We start from the raw sequence: 18531 nt of genomic DNA on the forward strand, positions 1-18531 counted from the left end.
ACAGAAGCTGCTGGTGGATTTCTTTCTTTTCTGGTCATCATTGGATGAGTGCGTCAGTCCTGTATTTCCCTGTAATGAAAGGGAAACATTTGTAAATTTGTGGGCCTCTATCTAAATCCTATTGAAAAAGTCATTTGGGAAAGGCACACTTCAATCCGAGACAACTGTAGCAGTTTGATAATGAATTGTTTGCCAAAATACCTGCTGAGAGGTTCAGAACTTTCATTGATAAATAGAACAAATTGTTTGATTGCAATACCATCCATTCATCAATCTTATACCGTGTATCCAAGGTCAGGTTGTGGGGGCAGTAGGTTTAGCAGCGACACCCAGACGTCCCTTTCCCCAGCCACTTCATTCAGCTCTTCTGGCGGGATCACAAGGCATTCCTAGCCTAGCCAAGAGATGTAATCCCTCCAGTATGTTCCGGGTCGTCCCAAGAGACTAGACTCCTCAAGATGGGACGTGCCCGAAACACCTCTCCAGGGAGATGTCCGGGAGGCATCTGGATCAGATGCCCCACCCACATCTTCTGGTTCCTCTCAATGTGGAGGAGCAGTGGCTCTACACTTAGCCCCTCTCGCTTAACCAAGATGCTCACCCTATCTCTAAGGGGAGAGTCCAGACACCCAGGAAACTCATTTCTGCCACTTGTATCCGGGATCTTCTTTTTTGGGTGATGACGTACAGCTCACGACCATAGGTGAGGATTACAACGTAGATCACCAGTAAATTGGGATGTTCGCCTTTCGACTTGGCTCCTTCTTTACCACACCAGACCACTACAAACTCCGCATCACTGCAGTCGCTGCACCAATCCTCCTGTCCATCTTGCATTCCATTCTTCCTTCACTCGTGAACAAGACCCCAGATATTTGAACTCCTCCACTTGGGGCAAGATCTCATCCCTGACCTGCAGAAGGCATGCCACCCCTTTTGTGACTGAGAACCTTGGTCATATTACGAGGTGCTGATTCTCATCCCAGCTGCTTTACACTTGACTGTGAACCTCTCCAGTGGGAGTTGGAGATCACTGCTTGATGAAACCAACAGAACCACATAAACTGCAAAAACAACAATAGTGACTCCGCATTGCCTTTGTACTGGAACAGTTTTACTGTCACACTGGAGTTTTTGATCTTCCTCCATGATATCTTTGTATTTTAATTTAAGTTTATTGATAACCAGAGTTGATCAGTTAAACAGCAGGATTTCTAGAGGGGTGAGAGAGGGGAAAAAAAGACAAACTGCTAACTGTAAACAGAATGAGGAAAGTCAATCATTTCATATCTACAACAAAGAAACATTAAATATGGATTTTGTGTGAGACTGTAGCGCTACACACTGAAGAAAGAACAGTATATGATAGAACATTACAAGTCTAAGTTAAGCATGCAAGACAAGAATCATGAACCCGGCCAATAAAACCTGAATCTGGTCGGACTAAGTGAAATGTCAAAGTTCATAGAACGTTAATATACCACCACGATAAGATGACGACACATGAAGGGGTTGATTGCAGTGATTGCCTTAAAATGTTGTGTAACTAATTAAGTATATGATCAATTTTGTCCACACCTGTTTGAGTTTTTTTAAATTAATTCTTGCTGCACATTTCTAATTATGATGCAATGGCTGATTTTCATAAAATATTTGTCTATTACTTTTGTCAAATTCAAGTCATTTCTGTTACACTGTGGGTTTTTCTTTCAAGGGGTACCCACAGTTTTGTCCATGTGCCCATGTTAAGCCAAACCAATAAATTAATAAAACCATTATTTCTAAAAACAATTTGACATTTGGAGTCATCAGACCACAGAACACTTTTCCACTTTGCATCGGTCCATCTCAGTTGACCTCAGACGCAGAGAGGTCGGCAGAATTTCTAGCTGTTGTTGATATATGGCTTTTGCCTTTTGAGTTTTTTTTTAAATCAAGAAATGTATCCGCATGAAAATCCCAGACTCATAAGCTCACAGAAACCCAACAATTAACCTGGAATTGACATTTACTTCCCCCCCATTTGACTAATGTATTAGATATGTTCAGTGTTTTGACTGCCCTTTATTATTTTGTTCGTTGCAGAAATATTTCAATCTGATCAACCCAGCCTGAGGAGGGGACAGAGTGAAGAGATTCCCAGTGTTGCAGAAACTCAAACAACCTTAGAATCCATCAGGCAGTTTCACTCCAAATCACCAGGAGCATTTAGTGCCAGGTACATTATTCCCTTTGATTAAAGAGTTCTTGTGGCTCACTATTTTCTTTTCAGATAGATGGTCCGCCCATTTACGTCCATCAGTTTAAATGCAGTGAAGTAGCTGCATAACACCTGCTATACAAATAAAGGAAAAAACTTATCCAAAAACAAATGTGGTCAACGGTTTTCAAATATTGTCAACCTGGCTGCACAATTTCCAAGTTGTGACCCACTTATATGGAAACTAAAACTTTTTTTGTTTTAAAAATAGCCTCTGAAAACACATGTACAGCAATTTGTTTTCAAATGCTGTTTCAAATGAGTCTAACATATCACCAAAAGCATATTTCTTGCTATGATGCCCGCAAGCTAGACGCTAAGGTGCACTGTATTTGTTTGAGGGAACTAGTGACGATAGAGCACAAGTGAGTCACATTTCCTGTTGCTATTTATGATGTTCTATTAGGGAACTTGGTTCGCCTCTCTTCTGTAATGAGAGAAAAAAAGAAAATATAAATTTGACCCACGTATTTTTTTTTTTTTTTACAAACTACTCGTTACCCACTCAAAATGGGTCTGCAACGCAGTCATCTCGCTTTTGTACAATGCAAAAGTTTTTTCGTTGCTATCTCTGTTTACATTTTTTCTTGCTGATAAGCTTATAAATGAGAAACTGCGATGCCTGGAAACCTTTAAACCCATGGGACTGTAATTTTTTGGAGTCAGTTGTTGCCATATTCCAATATTTTTTGCTACCTTCTCACCATAACATGAGCACGGCCTCCTAATTAGCACAAGGCTGGTGTTAGCAACAAGACCAACCGTCAAGATGCCTCACTTTCCACTGAGGATTATCACAGACTGCTGCAGAGGTTTTCAATCCTGGAAACGACAATCCGCAGTAATGAAGTTCATGAGGATGTAAACGGACAATTGGGGAATGAAACCACTCTACCGATGTCTCAAAATGGTGAGCAGATGTGTGCTAATTGACAGCCACCTAGCTCAACACAGGACAATTGTGGACTGTGGAAACAATAACTGATCATCCAGCAATTTTCCCTGGAATTTACTGGGAGCAAAACCCAAAGATATGGGCTATCTAAAAGAGAACAACAGCTGATTACTGAGGAATCCAGCTCTCTTCCGTTGCAGGCTGCCTCAACCCCGAGTAGGTGGCCATGGACGGTCACAACAACGAAGAGCAAGAAAAAAAGAACACGAGTCAATACAAAACAGACATAAGACTTAAAGGTCAAGTGTCGTCGAACGGATGATTTTTGGTATATTATTAATGAAAAACCCACAGCTAATATGGTCCCATGTGTTTTTTCACCACAAAACATGATTTTGACGTTTACAGCATGACAAGTTTGGCAAATCTAAAAACTTGGTGTTCTCTGTACTAGTTTCTATAGCTTTGTTTGCAACTATTCTTGCATTGTGTTGATGTTGTTTTATTCCCAGAATAAAGGGATCACTTAACCGACTTATAACCACTTCTATTGCACCGACAAATTGAAAATTGTCAGAAATACATCCATTATTGGCACAACAGGGTAATGACAGTAATATTGTTGACCACGATGATGATGTTATGACTTCTCTTCTAGACCTGTTCTTTGATCCAGACGATTACAAGTGCTTTGCTCTGCCTGCAATGAATAATGCTTTGCTCTGCTCTTGATAACATGGTAGCAAATGTAGGATAAACAGGGGGGAAATGTAGGAATAATTGTAAATATAATTATCATACATCTGTTTCCAATACAGAAATGCTATGCTCTGCTCAAGATAATGTGGCATCTGCCTAACAGGAGATAGCACAAGAACATTAACATTTCATCATCAGAACTGTTAGAACCAGGAGCACCTGTTGTCTGTTAAAGAAATGACAAGAAGGAAGTTGGTGTTATAGAGGAAGATACAGGAGATATCCTTACATAGAAATAGATGACATGCTGTAGCGACTGGTAACGGAACAAGCCGAAAGGAAAAGAAGAAAATGGCAGCATACATTTATAAAATGTATTTCGTTTTCTCCAAACCTGTCTTTTTCATTTTCTTCTATACCTATGTATTTTGTGCACTATTGACTTTTCACAATTTTTTGAGAGGGGAAATAATTCACATTATACATGAAAAATTATGCTAATTCCTTTATGCTAATTTTACACTGAACTTCCACTGGGGTGTGAGTCTTTTGTCTTTTTTTTTTTTTTTTTTTTTGGTCCATTTCAGAAGGAGCAACCGAAACTGTGTGGGTGGTTTGCAGGGCAGCTCCCCAGGGTCCTCCAGAGCTGTGTCTCTTCTGAATCGAGAAGCAAATGTTGAGAGTAATGTTGAACCAGGTTCTCCTGGCCGTCGTGATGCCTTCAAAATTAAAGTCATCCCTGTAAACAGTACAGGTATGTGCAAGAATAAACATGGCACATACATCAGTCATAATTTTAGAGTCACACTTCAGTACATTCTTGAGGTTCTGAGCTATTTTGTGCAATCGACTGAAATGTCAAAAGGTATTTGGTGACCACTGCAAATATGTTTTCTGGATGACAGCATGTTTCTTTCATGTTTCATGTAATGTCATGAACATCAATAATAATAATAAAAAAAGACCCATCTTATTTTTAAAGACTTTAAGGTTAGTATTTTTTTTTCTGTGTAACAAAATGGTACAACGGGTTGATATTTAATATTCCTATGATTAAGTTGTCAGTCTTATGGACTTTTAATTAGACTTAACAGATAACCAGGGGTGCACATAGTGTGCATACACAGAAAATATTAAAAGCTCACCCGATTCAACTGTGTTGCTGTGCATTTGCAAGTTAAGCACTTTACAGACGTAGAGTATGGGCAAGGCGTAGTCACTGTTGATGGTAGAAATTTGTCCTGAGATAGAGATTTGGGCTCTACCAACCAATCAGGAAAACTATTGTTGGTGACATCATGTCTGTCTCAGTATGAAATGGCTCAAGGACATCTGACCAGAGAGGTGGAGAAGCTGCCAGCATGATGTCCATCCTCCCTGCTTTCTTTGCTGCTTAGGTACTTTTGTGGGAGTACATGGTGTCACTCTTTCTCAGGATTTGAGATTGGGACCAAAGTGGTTGCATATGCCACACTTTTTCCATCCGTGCAAGAAAAAAGTGCAAGTGCATGTTTTAATGCTAATTTAACCCAGTCTCACTATATTTGATATTATGGTTGAAAGTTTCTGACTTTTTCCACTACTTTATTCAGTCTCTTCCACCTACACGCTCTCCTTTCTGAAGAAACAGTGCCTTCTCGTTATTATGAAGGGCCAATGCGTGTGTTCCCTTTCCAGTATGTGTGGAAATAGTTTTAACACATTATTTACTTTTTTTTCCTTTCGGCCAACACCTATTTTTTTATAGCACATGGCCAGTAAACAAAAACAAAGTCTTTTTTTTTTTTTTTTTTAAATGAAAATATTTTTACCCTAGCAAGGGTGCCCGCAGGCTACATCCGGCCCGCAGGCTACATCCGGTCCGCCAAAGATTGATACAGAATTGTACAAATCATACCAAAATCATGACTCAATTCATTGGCCGAACAGGTTATGCGGTAGTGCCCACTGGTTCCACCAAGTGGTAGGTCTGGCGATATGTTGAGTTGACCTTGGCTATTCTGCTTCTAGTCTGCTTGAGCTCTTAACACTTCAACCACCAGGAGTAGACCAAAGAGAAGAAAATCAACAGTGAATGCTGAGCAGTGATTGTACTACTTATTAAGGCAGGGGTGCCCTGACATTTTTACCCAAAGATCCACTTTTCAAGCAGCCAGCCTCTCATGAGATCCCAACCGTCGGGATTGTTTGGGGTGGTGGGAGTTGGGGTCCAAGATAGAGATGCTAAATAGGAGGACAGCTTGCTAGAATGTGCCTTGATGTTCACTCGATCGACATATTGGCCACACCTGAATCATGATGGATAATAGACTGACATCTTTTTTTTTTTTTTGGAACGCTGTCTCGCGATCGACCAAAACTGCCTGGTATTGAGCACCCCTGACTTAAGGAAATAAGTGTAGTCGTACGTTGGTATCCCCAACAGACTAAGTGATGGTTGAATCTACAATACATAGTGATTACCCAATACCTTAAAAGTGTAAAGAAATATCATTTCACTATTAGTATTCATGACACTGTTTTAATTTTCCTTTGTAAAAAGTGTATTTTTTTGTTTTTAATTTACACAAATAATTTTATTGGTGTGTTAAGTGTGCAATGCATTGTGGGTCATCCCGACATGCACTGTCATAAATTGGTCATGGAGGTGAAGGACTCTCTCACTGAAGGATTTGCAATAGTTGGTGAGAAGCAAAACGCATGTTAGGGGATGGAGGAGGAGAAAAACATTTGACAGGTGAGAGAAAACATATGTACAAAAGTAAGCGCGCACACAACTTAATTCCATTAGTTTCTTTTAGCCCGTGGTGAATACACTTGCAATAAACACAAAAGAAAAACTGGTGAAAAAGTTGTACTTTCCCAATGTCCGCTAGCATCTGATAAAGCCTGTGCAAGCGCTAGCGTGTGATTCAGTGACACTTGAGTGTCGAAGGGAAACTAAAAGCACCATGGGTAAAGATTGAAGTTCCTCCGAGCCCATGGTATGCCAGGAAGATGCTGGGCGAAAGCCAATGGGAGAGCAGCTCTATCATGACATTGTCAAACCAGGATAAAGGATGTTTTACATCCGGTGGAATTTGGGGGCCGCGAATAGCAGCGACTAATTTGGCCTTTTGGATCCTGAATTTTCCTTCGTCATTTTTCCGAGGAGGCATTTCGTAACCTGAATTTTTCGTGAAAAAGAGACGTTCGTAAGTAGGGGTACCACTGTAATGGGTACAATTAACCGAATACATTTTTTTGGGTAGGGATTAGTGCTATTTTTCACACTTGCGATCCGCTGTTATGAGAATTGCCACAACAAAACTGGGCAAAGAATAGTATTCAGCAGAACAACACAGTTCCCTTAAGTTAAAGGTAAGAATTAACAGGAAAATACTTTGTTTTTCAATGTAAGCATCTCCTGTCACTTGGCCCCCCTGTCAAATTTTAAAGGTCAATGTGGCCCCTGAGATAATGTAGCCCAATGGGGGCACAAGCCAGTGCAATCTGTAGGACTGTCCAAAGCCCGGATAAATGCAGAGGGTTGCATCAGGAAGGGCATCCGGCATGGAACTGTGCCAAACATATATGAGCGTTCACCTAAAGAATCCCATACCGGATCGGTCGTGGCCCGGGTTAACAACTCCCGCCCCCCGGCACTGCTAACTTGCAGGGTGTCAGTGGAAATTCAACTACTGTGGGTTGAAGACAAAGAAGAGGAGGAAACCGGATTTGTCTTTAGGAGAAAAAGAAGATCTCACAGAGACTACAACTGAGTATAGGGACTTTGAATGTTGGGACTATGACGGGAAATGCTCAGGAGTTGGTTGACCTGATGATTAGAAAGGTTGATATTTTGTGCATCCATGAGAACATGTGGAAAGGGAGTAAGGCTAGAAGTTTAGGTGCAGGGTTGAAACTATTTTACCATGGAGTGGATGGGAAGAGAAATGGGTTATTTTAAAGGAAGAGCTGTCGAAGAATGTCATGGAGGTGAAAAGAGTATCAGATTGAGTGATGAGGCTGAAATTTTAAATTGAGGGTGTTACGTACAGTGTGATTAGTGGCTATGCCCCACAGGTAGGATATGATCTAGAGTTGAAAGAAATTCTGGAAAAAACTAGATGAAATAGTTCTGAGCATCCCAGACAGAGAGAGTTGTGATTGGTGCAGATTTCAATGGAGATGTTGGTAAAAAAGTGATGGGTAAATACGGCATCTAGGAAAGGATCTTTGAGGGACAGGTGGTGGTGGATTTGGCAAAAAGGATGGAAATGGCAGTAGCGAACACTTTTTTTCCAGAATCGGCACGAACATAGAGTGACCTACAAGAGTAGGGGTAGAAGCACCCAGGTGGATTATATTTTATGAAGACGATGTAATCTGAAGGAGGTTAGTGACTCTAAAGTAGTGGTTGGGAGAGTGTAGCTCAACAGCATTGAATGATGCTGTGTAGGATGACTCTGGTGGTGGGTAGAAAGATTAATAAGACTAAGGTAGAGCAGAGAACCATGTGGTGGAAGTTAAGAAAGGATGAATGTTGTGCGGCCTTTCGGAAAGAGGTAAGACAGGCTCTGAATGGACAGGAGAAGCTTCCGGAAGACTGGACTACTACAGCCAAGGCGATCAGAGAAAAAGGCAGGAGAGTACTTGGTGTGTCTTCTGGCAGGAAAAGGGAGAAGGAGACTTGGTGGTGGAACCCCAAAATACAGGAAGTCATCCAAGGAAAGAGATTAGCGAAGAAGAATTGGGACATGGAGATGACTGAGGAGAGGCGGAAGGAATAGATTGAGATGCGAAATAGGGCAAAAGTAGAGGTGGCAAAGACTAAACAAGAGGCATATGACGACATGTACACCAGACCAGGATGGACCGGAAAGAAGGAGAAGAGGATCTCTACAGGTTGGAAGGATAGAGATGGGAAGGTTATGCAGCAGGTAAGGGTGATTAAGGATAGAGATGGAAATGGGTTGACTGGTGCCCGTAGTGTGCTTAATAGATGGAAAGAATACTTTGAAAAGTTGAGGAACGAAGGAAATCAGAAAGAAGGAAGAGTAGAAGAGGCGTGATGTACCAGGAAGTGGCAATGATTAGTAAGGGTGGAGTTAGAAAGGCACTAAAGATGATGTAAAATGGAAAAGCAGTTGGTTCTGATGATATACTTGTGGCGGTATAGAAGGAATTTGAAGAGGTGGCCGTTGAGTTTTTGACCAACTTATTAAACTACTACTACTAGTGGGCGAGACTACTCGCTACTCACTGGACTACTACAGCCAAAGTGATCAGAGAAACAGTCAGGAAAGTGCTTGGTGTGTTTTGTGGTGGGAAAGGGGACAAGGAGACTTGGTGGTGGAACTCCAAACTACAGGAAGTCATACAAGGAAAGGGGTTCACGAATAAGAAGGGGGACATGGAGAGGACCGAAGAAAGTGGAAAGGAATACATTGAGATGCGACGTAGGGCAAAGGTAGAGGTGTCGAAGGCTGAACAAGGGGCATATGACGACATGTACACCAGGTTGGACACGAAAGAAGAAGAAAAGGATCTTTACAGGTTGGCCAGACAGAGAAATAGAGATGGAAAGAATGTGCAGCAGGTAAGAGTGATTAAAGATAGAGATGGGAAGGCGTTGACTGGTGCCTGTAGTGTGCTAAATAGATGGAAAGAATAGTTTGAGAAGTTGATGAATGAAGAAAAAGAAAGACAAGGAAGAATAGAAGAGGAAAGTCTGAAGGACCAGGAAGTGGCAATGATTCGTCAGGGAGAAGTTAGAAAGTCACTACAAAAGATGAAAAATGGAAAGGGAGTTGGTCCTGATGACATAACTGTGGACGTATGGAAGTAATTTGGAGATGTGGCTGTGGAGATTTTGACCAACTTATTCAACAGAATACTTGTGGGTGAGAAGATGCCTGAAGAATGGAGGAAAATGTGCTAGTTCCCATTTTGAAGAACAAGGCAATTTGCAGCATTGTGGGAACTTAAGAGGTATAAAGTTGATCAGCCACACTATGAAGTTATCGGTAGTGGAGGCTAGACTCCAGAATTAAGTATCTGCGAGCAACAGTATGTTTTCATGTCTAGAAAGAGTACCACAGATGCATTACAGTAATCGCTCGTTTTTTACAGTTAATTGGTACCAGAACCACCCGCAAAAAGTGAAAATCAGCGAAGTTGCGGGGGATGTAAGTTTATGTAGGTACCAGAATGTTTAAAATATGTGAACACTTTTTGTACTTTTCATATTTGAGGCAAAATGATGTATTTAGTTAAATCTTTAATGACAAATACTTAAAAATATAATATACACAGTTTTATAAATGTATCATGTAATTGTACATTATGGAACACTGACTGTATTATCCATCCATGCATTTTCTACCATTTCTCCTCGGTCGGGTCACGGGGGACTTCCTTTTCCCCAGCCACTTCTTCCAGCTCTCCCTGAAAGATCCCGAGGCGTCCCCAGGCCAGCTGAGAGACATAGTCTGTCCAGCGTGTCCTGGGTCGTTGCCGGTGTCTCTTTACGGTGGGACATGCCCAGAACACCTAACCAGGGAGGCGTCCGCGTGGCATCCGGATCAGATGCCCCAGCCTCCTCATCTGGCTCCTCTCAATGCGGAGAAGTAGCGGGTCGACACTGAGCCCCTCCCAGATGACCGAGCTTCTCACCCTATCTCTAAGGGAGAGTCCAGACACCGTGCGGAGGACACTTATTTAAGCCGGACACCGCTTGTACCCGGGATCTTGTTCTTTCGGTCACGACCCACAGCTCATGCCCATAGAGGAGGGTAGGAATGTATATTGACTGGTAAATTGAGAGCTTCGCCTTTCGACTTAGCTCCCCCTTTTCCACAACGGACTGATACAAAGTTCGCATCACTGCAGACACTGCACCGATCCATCTGTCGATCTCCTACTCCATTCTTCCCTCACTCGTGAACAAGACCCCTAGATACTTGAACTCCTCCACTTTGGGAAGGATCTCATCTCTGACCTGGAGAGGGCACGCCACCCTTTTCCGACTGAGGTCTATAGTCTCGGATTTGGAGGTGCTGATTCTCTTGCCATCCGTTTCACACTCGGCTGTGAATCGCTTCAGTGAGAGCTGGAGATCACTGCTTGATGAAGCCAACAGAACCACATCATCTGCAAAGAGTAGAGATGCAATGCTGAAGCCACCAAACCGGTCACCCTGTACGCCTCGGCTGTGCATAGAAATTCTGGCCATGAAAGTTATGAACAAAATGGGTACAAAGGGCATCCTTGGCTGAGTCAATCTCTCACCAGAAATGAAGCCGACCAATTGTCGGCAATTCGGACGAAACTCTGCAGCGGTCGTACAGGGACCGAAAAGCCTGTATCAGGGTTTCGGTACCACATACTCCCAAAGAACGCCCCACAAGAAACCCCGAGGGACATGGTCGAACGCCTTCTCCAAGTCCACGAAACACATGTAAACTGGTTGGAAGAACTCCACTGCACCCTCGAGGATCCTGCCAAGGGTGTAGAGCTGGTCCACTGTTCCAAAGCCAGGACAAAAACCGCATTGCTCCTCCTGGATCTGTGATTTGACTTTTGGACCGACCCTCCTCTCCAGCCCCACAACATCCAGAACCTTTAGGAACTCCAGGTGAATTTCATCCACCTCTGGAGTTCTGCCACCACGGAGCTTTTTAACCTTCTCGGTGACCTCAACCCCAGAGATAGAAGACCCTGACTCAGAGAACTCAGAATCAGCTTCCTCTTGGGAAGGCGTGTCGGTGTAATTGAGGTCTTTGAAGTATTCTCCTCATTGACTTACAACATCCCGAGTTGAGGTCAGCAGTGCCCATCCCTAATTTACACAGTGTTGACGGTGCACTGCTTTCCCCTCCTGAGAACCCGGACGTTGGACCAGAATTTCTTCGAAGCCGTCTTGAAGTTGTTCTCCATGGCCTCACCAAACTCCTTCCTATGCTTTGATTTTTGCCTCTTTGACCACTAGAGCTGCATTCCGCTTAGCCAGCCGGTACCTATCAGCTGCCTCGGAAGTCCTACAGGCCAAAAATGCCTGATAGGACTCCTTCACCTTGATAGCATCCCTCACTGTTGGTGTCTACCAACGTGTTTATAGGTTGCCGCCACGACAGGCACCGACCACCTTACGGCCACAGCTCCGGTCGCCCGCCTCAGCAATGGAGGCGTGGAACATCGTCCACTCGAATTCAATCTACCCCGCCCTCCCTTGGAATGTGTGCAAAGTTCAGGCCTGGCTCCAGAGGGGGGCCCCGGTGATCCGCAAACGGGCACGGGAAACCAAGATCCAACATTTGCACTCGTCATAGGGGTTTTAAAGTCGTAGTCTGTCTGGTACCTCACCTAGGACCTTTTTTTCATAGGTGAGTCTACCAGGGGCGTGAAGACAACTTACAGTGAAGAAAATAAGTATTTGAAAACCCTGCTATATTGGAAGTTCTCCCACTTCGAAATCATGGAGGGGTCTGAAATTTTCATCGTAGGTGCATGTTCTCTGTGAAAGATAATCTAAAAAGAAAATAAATCACAATGTGTGATTTTTTATTTTTTTTTTTTAAACGATTTATTTGTGATACAGCTGCAATAAGTATTTGAACACCTGAGAAAAACAATTTGAGGTAGAAGCACGTAGGTGGATTATATTTTATGCAGACATTATAATCTCAAGGAGGTTAGAGACTGTAATGTAGTGATGGGTAGAGTGTAGCTTGACAGCAAAGGATGGTGGTCTGTAGGATGACTCATAGTGGGCAGGAAGACGAAGAAGACAAAGGTCGAGCAGAGTATCAGGTGGTGGAAGTTGAGAAAGGAAGAATGTTGTGTGGCCTTTCGGTAAGAGGTGAGAAAGGCTGTAGGTGGACAGGAAGAGGTCCCAGAAGACTGGAATACTACTGCCAAGGTATTCAGAGAGGCAGGCAGGAGAGTACTTCGGGTGTCTTCTGGTAGGAAAGACGAGGAGAGAGATTGAAAGCTTCGCCTTTCGACTTAGCTCCCTCTTCACGACAATGGACTGATAAAAAGTCTGCATCACTACAGACGCTGCACCGATCCATCTGTCGATCACCTGCTCCATTCTTCCCTCACTCGTGAACAAGACCTCCAGATACTTGAACTTCTCTACTTGGGGCAGGAGCTCTTCCCCGACCCAGAGAGGCCACGCCACCCTTTTCCAACTGAGGACCGTGGTCTCAAATTTGGAGGTGCTGATTCTCATCCCAGCAGCTTCACGCTCTCCTGCGAACCCCTGCAGTGACCATTTAAGATCACAGCTTGATGAAGCCTACAGAACCACATCATCTGCAAAGAGCAGCGATGCAATGCTGAGACCATCAAACCAGACACCCAATACCCCTCCAGTACGATAAGGTGACGGCTTAATGAGGGGCTTATTGTATTATAATACTGTATATTTACCATTCATCACTCAGAGACTTCTGCTGGAGCTGCTGTGTGGGTGCAGAATATTTAAACAACACAGCATTTATACATTGTCCACTTGAGACAAAAATTCCAACACTACGTGTCGAGTTAAACGATAACAATAAATAACATTTTTATTGCAGTACTGAAAGTCACAAACAAAGCAAACGCGTGGTCTTCTCATGTAGCACTGAATGCCCATGACGCCTTGTTTTGACATCACTTCCGGAATGGCGCTGTGACACCACTTCCGTTTTGCTGGGGCTACCCGGTGTGTACCAGAATGTTTAATCAACAGTACAGCATTTATACTTTGCCCACTTGAGACAAAAACTCCAACACTACAAGTGTCTAGTTAAACAATAACAATCAAATGAACGTTTTTATTGCTGTACAGAAAGTCACAAATTAAGCAAACACAAGTTAATAGAAGCATATTAAGCTTAGAAGAGCATTCAAACCAAAACAGGAGAGCAAATATGACAACTTTATGTACAATTAATCCATTTAATCCAAAACCCTGCACAAAGACATAACGCCGTCAACACAATTCCTAAACTCGACAACTCGAACCACATAATTGCACGGTTTTGAAAGTTTTCAAACCAACCTTTGTCTCGTCCTCGGGGTTGAATGCTTCATTGCAGCTTCAGGTTGATGTTTACCACATCATTCTTTATGTGGCGTGCCAATGATTCATTCACACAATCATGGCGCCTCAAAAGTGTAACTTCTGCTGTCTTTGATCATATCCAAAACTTTCGCTTTTTTGCTGATCCATCAGCTCCCTTCCCCTCTTCCTCATTGTGATCAGGCCGTTTTTTTTTTTTGTTGCACAAAATGAAAGCAGCTTCATTTTCAAGCAATCCTTGAATTTTGCATCTTTCTCTTCACCTTGGGTGTTTCGGCAGCAGCTTTAAGATCAAGCACAAGTGCTTTGGATGCATTTTGAACTAGAGAGGATATGCACATAGAGTTAACAGCCGTGGAAAATGGCACATTGGAAGAAGAAGGGAGGGAGAAAAAAAGAGTTGCTGGGTGGAGCGTCGATGATGCAGCCAATCAACTCCAAAAAGCAGATCTCCCTATTTTTGCACGGGGGGAAATCAATTCCAAGCCCCTTCCCGTTTCCTGTAGTAATGGAAAAGCTAACGGATGAGTTTAGACTTCAATCCCCTTGGACCATGATGTTCGCTGATGACATTGTGATCTGCAGTGAAAGCAGGGAGCAGGTGAAGGAACAATTAGAAAGATGGAGGCATGCACTGGAAAGGAGAGGAATGAATATTAACTGAAGTAAAACAGAATATGAGAGGGGTGGTGGGGGAAGAGTGAGGTTCCAAGGAGAAGAAATAATGAACAATCAAATACTTGGAGTCAAAAATCCAACGCAATGGGGAGTGTGGTTAGGAAGTGGAGAAACGGGTCCAAGCAGGTTGGAACAGCTGATGGAAGGTGTCTGGTGTGTTATATGGCAGAAGAGTCATTGGTAGGATGAAGGGCAAAGTTTATAAAACAGTGGTGAGACCAGCCATGATGTACAGAGTAGAGATGGTGGCACTGAAGAGACAACAGGAAGCAGAACTGCAGGTGGAAGAAATGAAGATGTTGAGGATCTCACTAGGAGTGAGCAGGTTTGATAGGATTAGAAATGAGCTCATTTGAGATACAGCCAAAGTTGGATGTTTTGGAGACAAGGTTAGAGAGAGCAGACTGTGGTACTGCATGTGTAAGTCTTTTGTAGCAGAAAAAATGTCAAAATGATACAATACATGTATGAGGAGAGCAGAATAGTTGTGAGGTGTGCAATAGTTGTTACAGAAGAATTTAAGATGGGGGTGGGACTGCATCAGGGATCACCTCTGAGTCCCTTCCTGTTTTCTGTGGTAATGGATAGGCTAACAGATGAGGTTAGACTGGAATCCCCTTTGGCCCATGATGTTCACAGTTGGCATTGTGATCTGCAATGAAAGTCGGGAGCATGTTGAGGAACAATTAGAAACGTGGAGGCATGCACTGGAAAGAGGCTGAGGTTCTCTTATAGTGAGCAGGTTGGATAGGACTAGAAATTAGCTCATTTGGGAAACAGCCAAAGTTTAATTTTTTTGGAGACAAGGTTCGAGAGAGCAGACTTTGATGGTTTGGACACCTCCAGAGGTGAAAGAGTAAGTCTGGTTATCCCTGCTGAAGCGACTGCCTCCGCGACCCGACCCGGAAAAGCGATGGATGGATGGATAAATTAAGTTAGTTTAGTAAGTAAGTTGTTTAGAAATGAACTGATTCGAGGGCCAGATAGAGTTGGATGTTTTGGAGTTAAGATTGAAGACAGCAGACTTTGATCGTTTGGACATGTCCAGAGGCAAAAGAGTCAGTATTTTGGTAGAAGGGTCCTGAGGATGGAATTACCAGGCAAAAGGGTGAGAGGAAGACCAAAGAGAAGGTTGATGGATGTTTTGAGGGAGGACATGAGGGCAGTTGGTGTCAGAGGGGAAGATGCAGAAAATGGGCTTAGATGGAAAAAGATGACACGCTGAGGCGACCCCTTATGGGACAAGTACAAAGGAAAGGAAGAATGTCAGCCAAATCGTTTGCCCACCCTTGCTTTATTCGGTATTTCTAATAATTCTACTGTAGTATCTGATTTATGATGTAGGACTAGATGTTAATATGCCTCTATTCATGCATATTTCAGGCTCCGATGAAGCTCTCTGGGATGTTCAATTAAGTGATGTGACCCTATGGATTGTCAAGTGGGCTTCCTTCCCTCATCAAGTGTTTCCCTGATTTGTCCACGACACTCTGGAGAGGGTCCAGAAGTCAATCCCAGCGTCTCAGGTTCACCCCCTAGGTGCCATCAATTCTCCTGAAGGCCCAATTCTCTTTATTCACAGCCACTGGCTGGCCTTTTCCGCTGCCTTAGTAAGCTCTCTGACTGACTGCCGATGGGCTTTCCCTCGGACTCCCATCTCTCTGAGTAGCCTGAATGTTGAGGAGGCTATAAACCCTTTGCAACCGACTTCCACCGGGCATACCTCTGCTCTCCAGCCTTGCTATTTCACTTCAGCTGAAAGTCCTGCATACCACAGCGTCTTCCGCTCATACGCCTCCTCGATTGCCCCCTCCTAAGGCACTGTTAGCTCGATGGTAGAGACAACCTTAAAGGAGGCAGACCAAAGCACCAGATCTGGTTATCGGGTGATAGTTGCAGTCTCAGCTGGGAAGCAGAGTTTTTTTGTCCAGGTCAGCCAGCAGCTTCCAGTCTCGTCCACTACCCAGCTGTCTGCTGTCATGTGGCTGGTTTGGCTCGCCCCATCTTGGACATCATTGGTTGCCAATTGGCTGACAAAGGTGGGAGGGTCTTCACGCTCATCAGTTGATTCTCCAGAACACCAGCGAGACACTTCAGCACTTGGCTGTGCTGCCAGATGTAACAGCCTTTAGTAAGGCTGGTCTTGCATCGAACCATGTTGTGTTTCAGTGTCCAGGACTTGGGCATAACTAGTAAGGTGGACATTAGAAAGGCACTGAACAGAATGAAAAATGGAAAGACAGTTGGTCCTGATGACATATCAGTGGCGGTATGGAAGCAATTTGGTGAGGTGGCTGTGGAGTTTTTGACCAACTTATTCAATAGAATACGAGCAGGAGAGAAGATGCCAGAAAAATGGTGGAAAACTGTGCTAGTCCCCATTTTTAAGAACAAAAGCGATGTTCAGAGCTGTGGAAATTATAGAGGAATAAAGATGATGAGCCACACAATGAAGTTATGGGAAAGAGTAGTGGAGGCTTGACTCAGGACAGAAGTAAGTATCTGCAAGCAACAGTATGGTTTCATGCCGAGAAAAAGTGCCACAGATGCATTATTTGCCTTGAGGATACTCGTGGAAAAGTACAGAGAAGGTCAGAAGGTGCTGCATTGTGTCTTTGTAGACCTAGAGAAAACCTATGACAGAATACCTAGAGAGGAACTGTAGTACTGCATGCGCAAGTCTGGTGTGGCGGAGAAATATGTTAGAATAGTACAGGACATGCAGATGACGCCACGGTCATCATCCCCATCAAAGACGGCGAGTATGGCTATCGACAGGAAGTAGTGATTCTGGAGCTCATCAATACAACCTGGCGTGAAACACTGAAAAACTGAAGAGGTGATTGTGGACTTCAGGAGGCATCCTTCACCACAGTTGCCCCTGACACTTTCCAAAGGTCTTGTGTCAACTGTCGATACCTTCAAGTTCTTGGGAATTACTGTCTCAAAGGACCTGAAGTGGGAGACGAGCATCAACTCCATTCTCAAAAAAGCCCATCAAAGTATGTACTTCTAGTAGCTTCTGAGGAAGCACGGCCTGTCACATGATCTGCTGAGACAGTTCTACAGAGCAGTCATCCAATTCGTACTGTATACCTCCATCACAGTCTGGTTTGGGGCCGTCACAGAAAAGGACAACCTCCGACTGCAACGGACAATCAAAACAGCTGTACGAATTATCAGCACCACTCTACCCACTATTGTGGACTTACACGCAACGCAAAATAGGTCCAAAGCAGGCAGGATCCTTTCGGGTCCTCCACATCCTGGCTACCAGCTCTTCCAGCTCCTTCTGTCAGGAAAGCACTAAAGATCAATGCAAGTCAAAACTAGTAGGCATTCAAACTGTTTTTTTCCTCTGGCAATTAAGTCATTAACTTCTTGATCAGCAAATTTACTCTTTTATGCCCTGTGCCATTGTTGGGACACTCACTCACATCCTGCTGGTCCAATCAATTTTCATAGTAATATATTTAGTAGACTATCGCACGATTCATGTATTTAGTAGACCATCGCACGATTCGTCATTTTAACCTGCTCCCTTTGCAGAACTGTCATGGCACTGGTCTATCACGGGAACCGCGAACGGTTAAAGCGACTCTGTACAAGCTGTACACCATGTGGGACATTGACACACTTAAGTGTTCTAGATGAACAAGATTTTACATCTTGCACAACTCTTATGAAGAATTGTTCCTTTAAATAGAAATGTCTCTTGTCCTTTGTTCTTCTTGTTTTTTTTTTTTCTTTGTTCTGTATGTCGTACCAGGGCAGCACCGACTGCCGGGGAAAAATTCCTTGTGTGTCTTTCACTTATACACCAATAAAGCTAATTCGGCCTTCTGGACTTTTTGGTGATAGCTGGGGCAGACTGTTTGCCATTCACCACTTCAAATTGTTCCTCCCCATTCATATAGATGAGGTCACCCATTTTTTCCAGCTACT

The 18531-nt window shown here is 43.4% G+C and overlaps 1 protein-coding gene across 18 annotated transcripts in view; it reads left to right on the plus strand.

Annotated features, from left to right (window-relative positions):
- The window catches only part of wwp2 (WW domain containing E3 ubiquitin protein ligase 2), a 186331-nt gene that overhangs the window by 51891 nt on the left and 115909 nt on the right, over positions 1–18531 (plus strand). For all 18 annotated transcript variants that reach the window (XM_061822301.1, XM_061822305.1, XM_061822304.1 and 15 more), the window contains 2 exons: positions 2086–2218; positions 4442–4608. In XM_061822301.1, the coding sequence (XP_061678285.1) occupies positions 2086–2218; positions 4442–4608 (300 nt within the window). The remainder of the gene's footprint in view (positions 1–2085; positions 2219–4441; positions 4609–18531) is intronic.

Source organism: Syngnathoides biaculeatus, chromosome 6 (assembly GCF_019802595.1).
Source record: "Syngnathoides biaculeatus isolate LvHL_M chromosome 6, ASM1980259v1, whole genome shotgun sequence".
Taxonomy (NCBI): domain Eukaryota; kingdom Metazoa; phylum Chordata; class Actinopteri; order Syngnathiformes; family Syngnathidae; genus Syngnathoides; species Syngnathoides biaculeatus.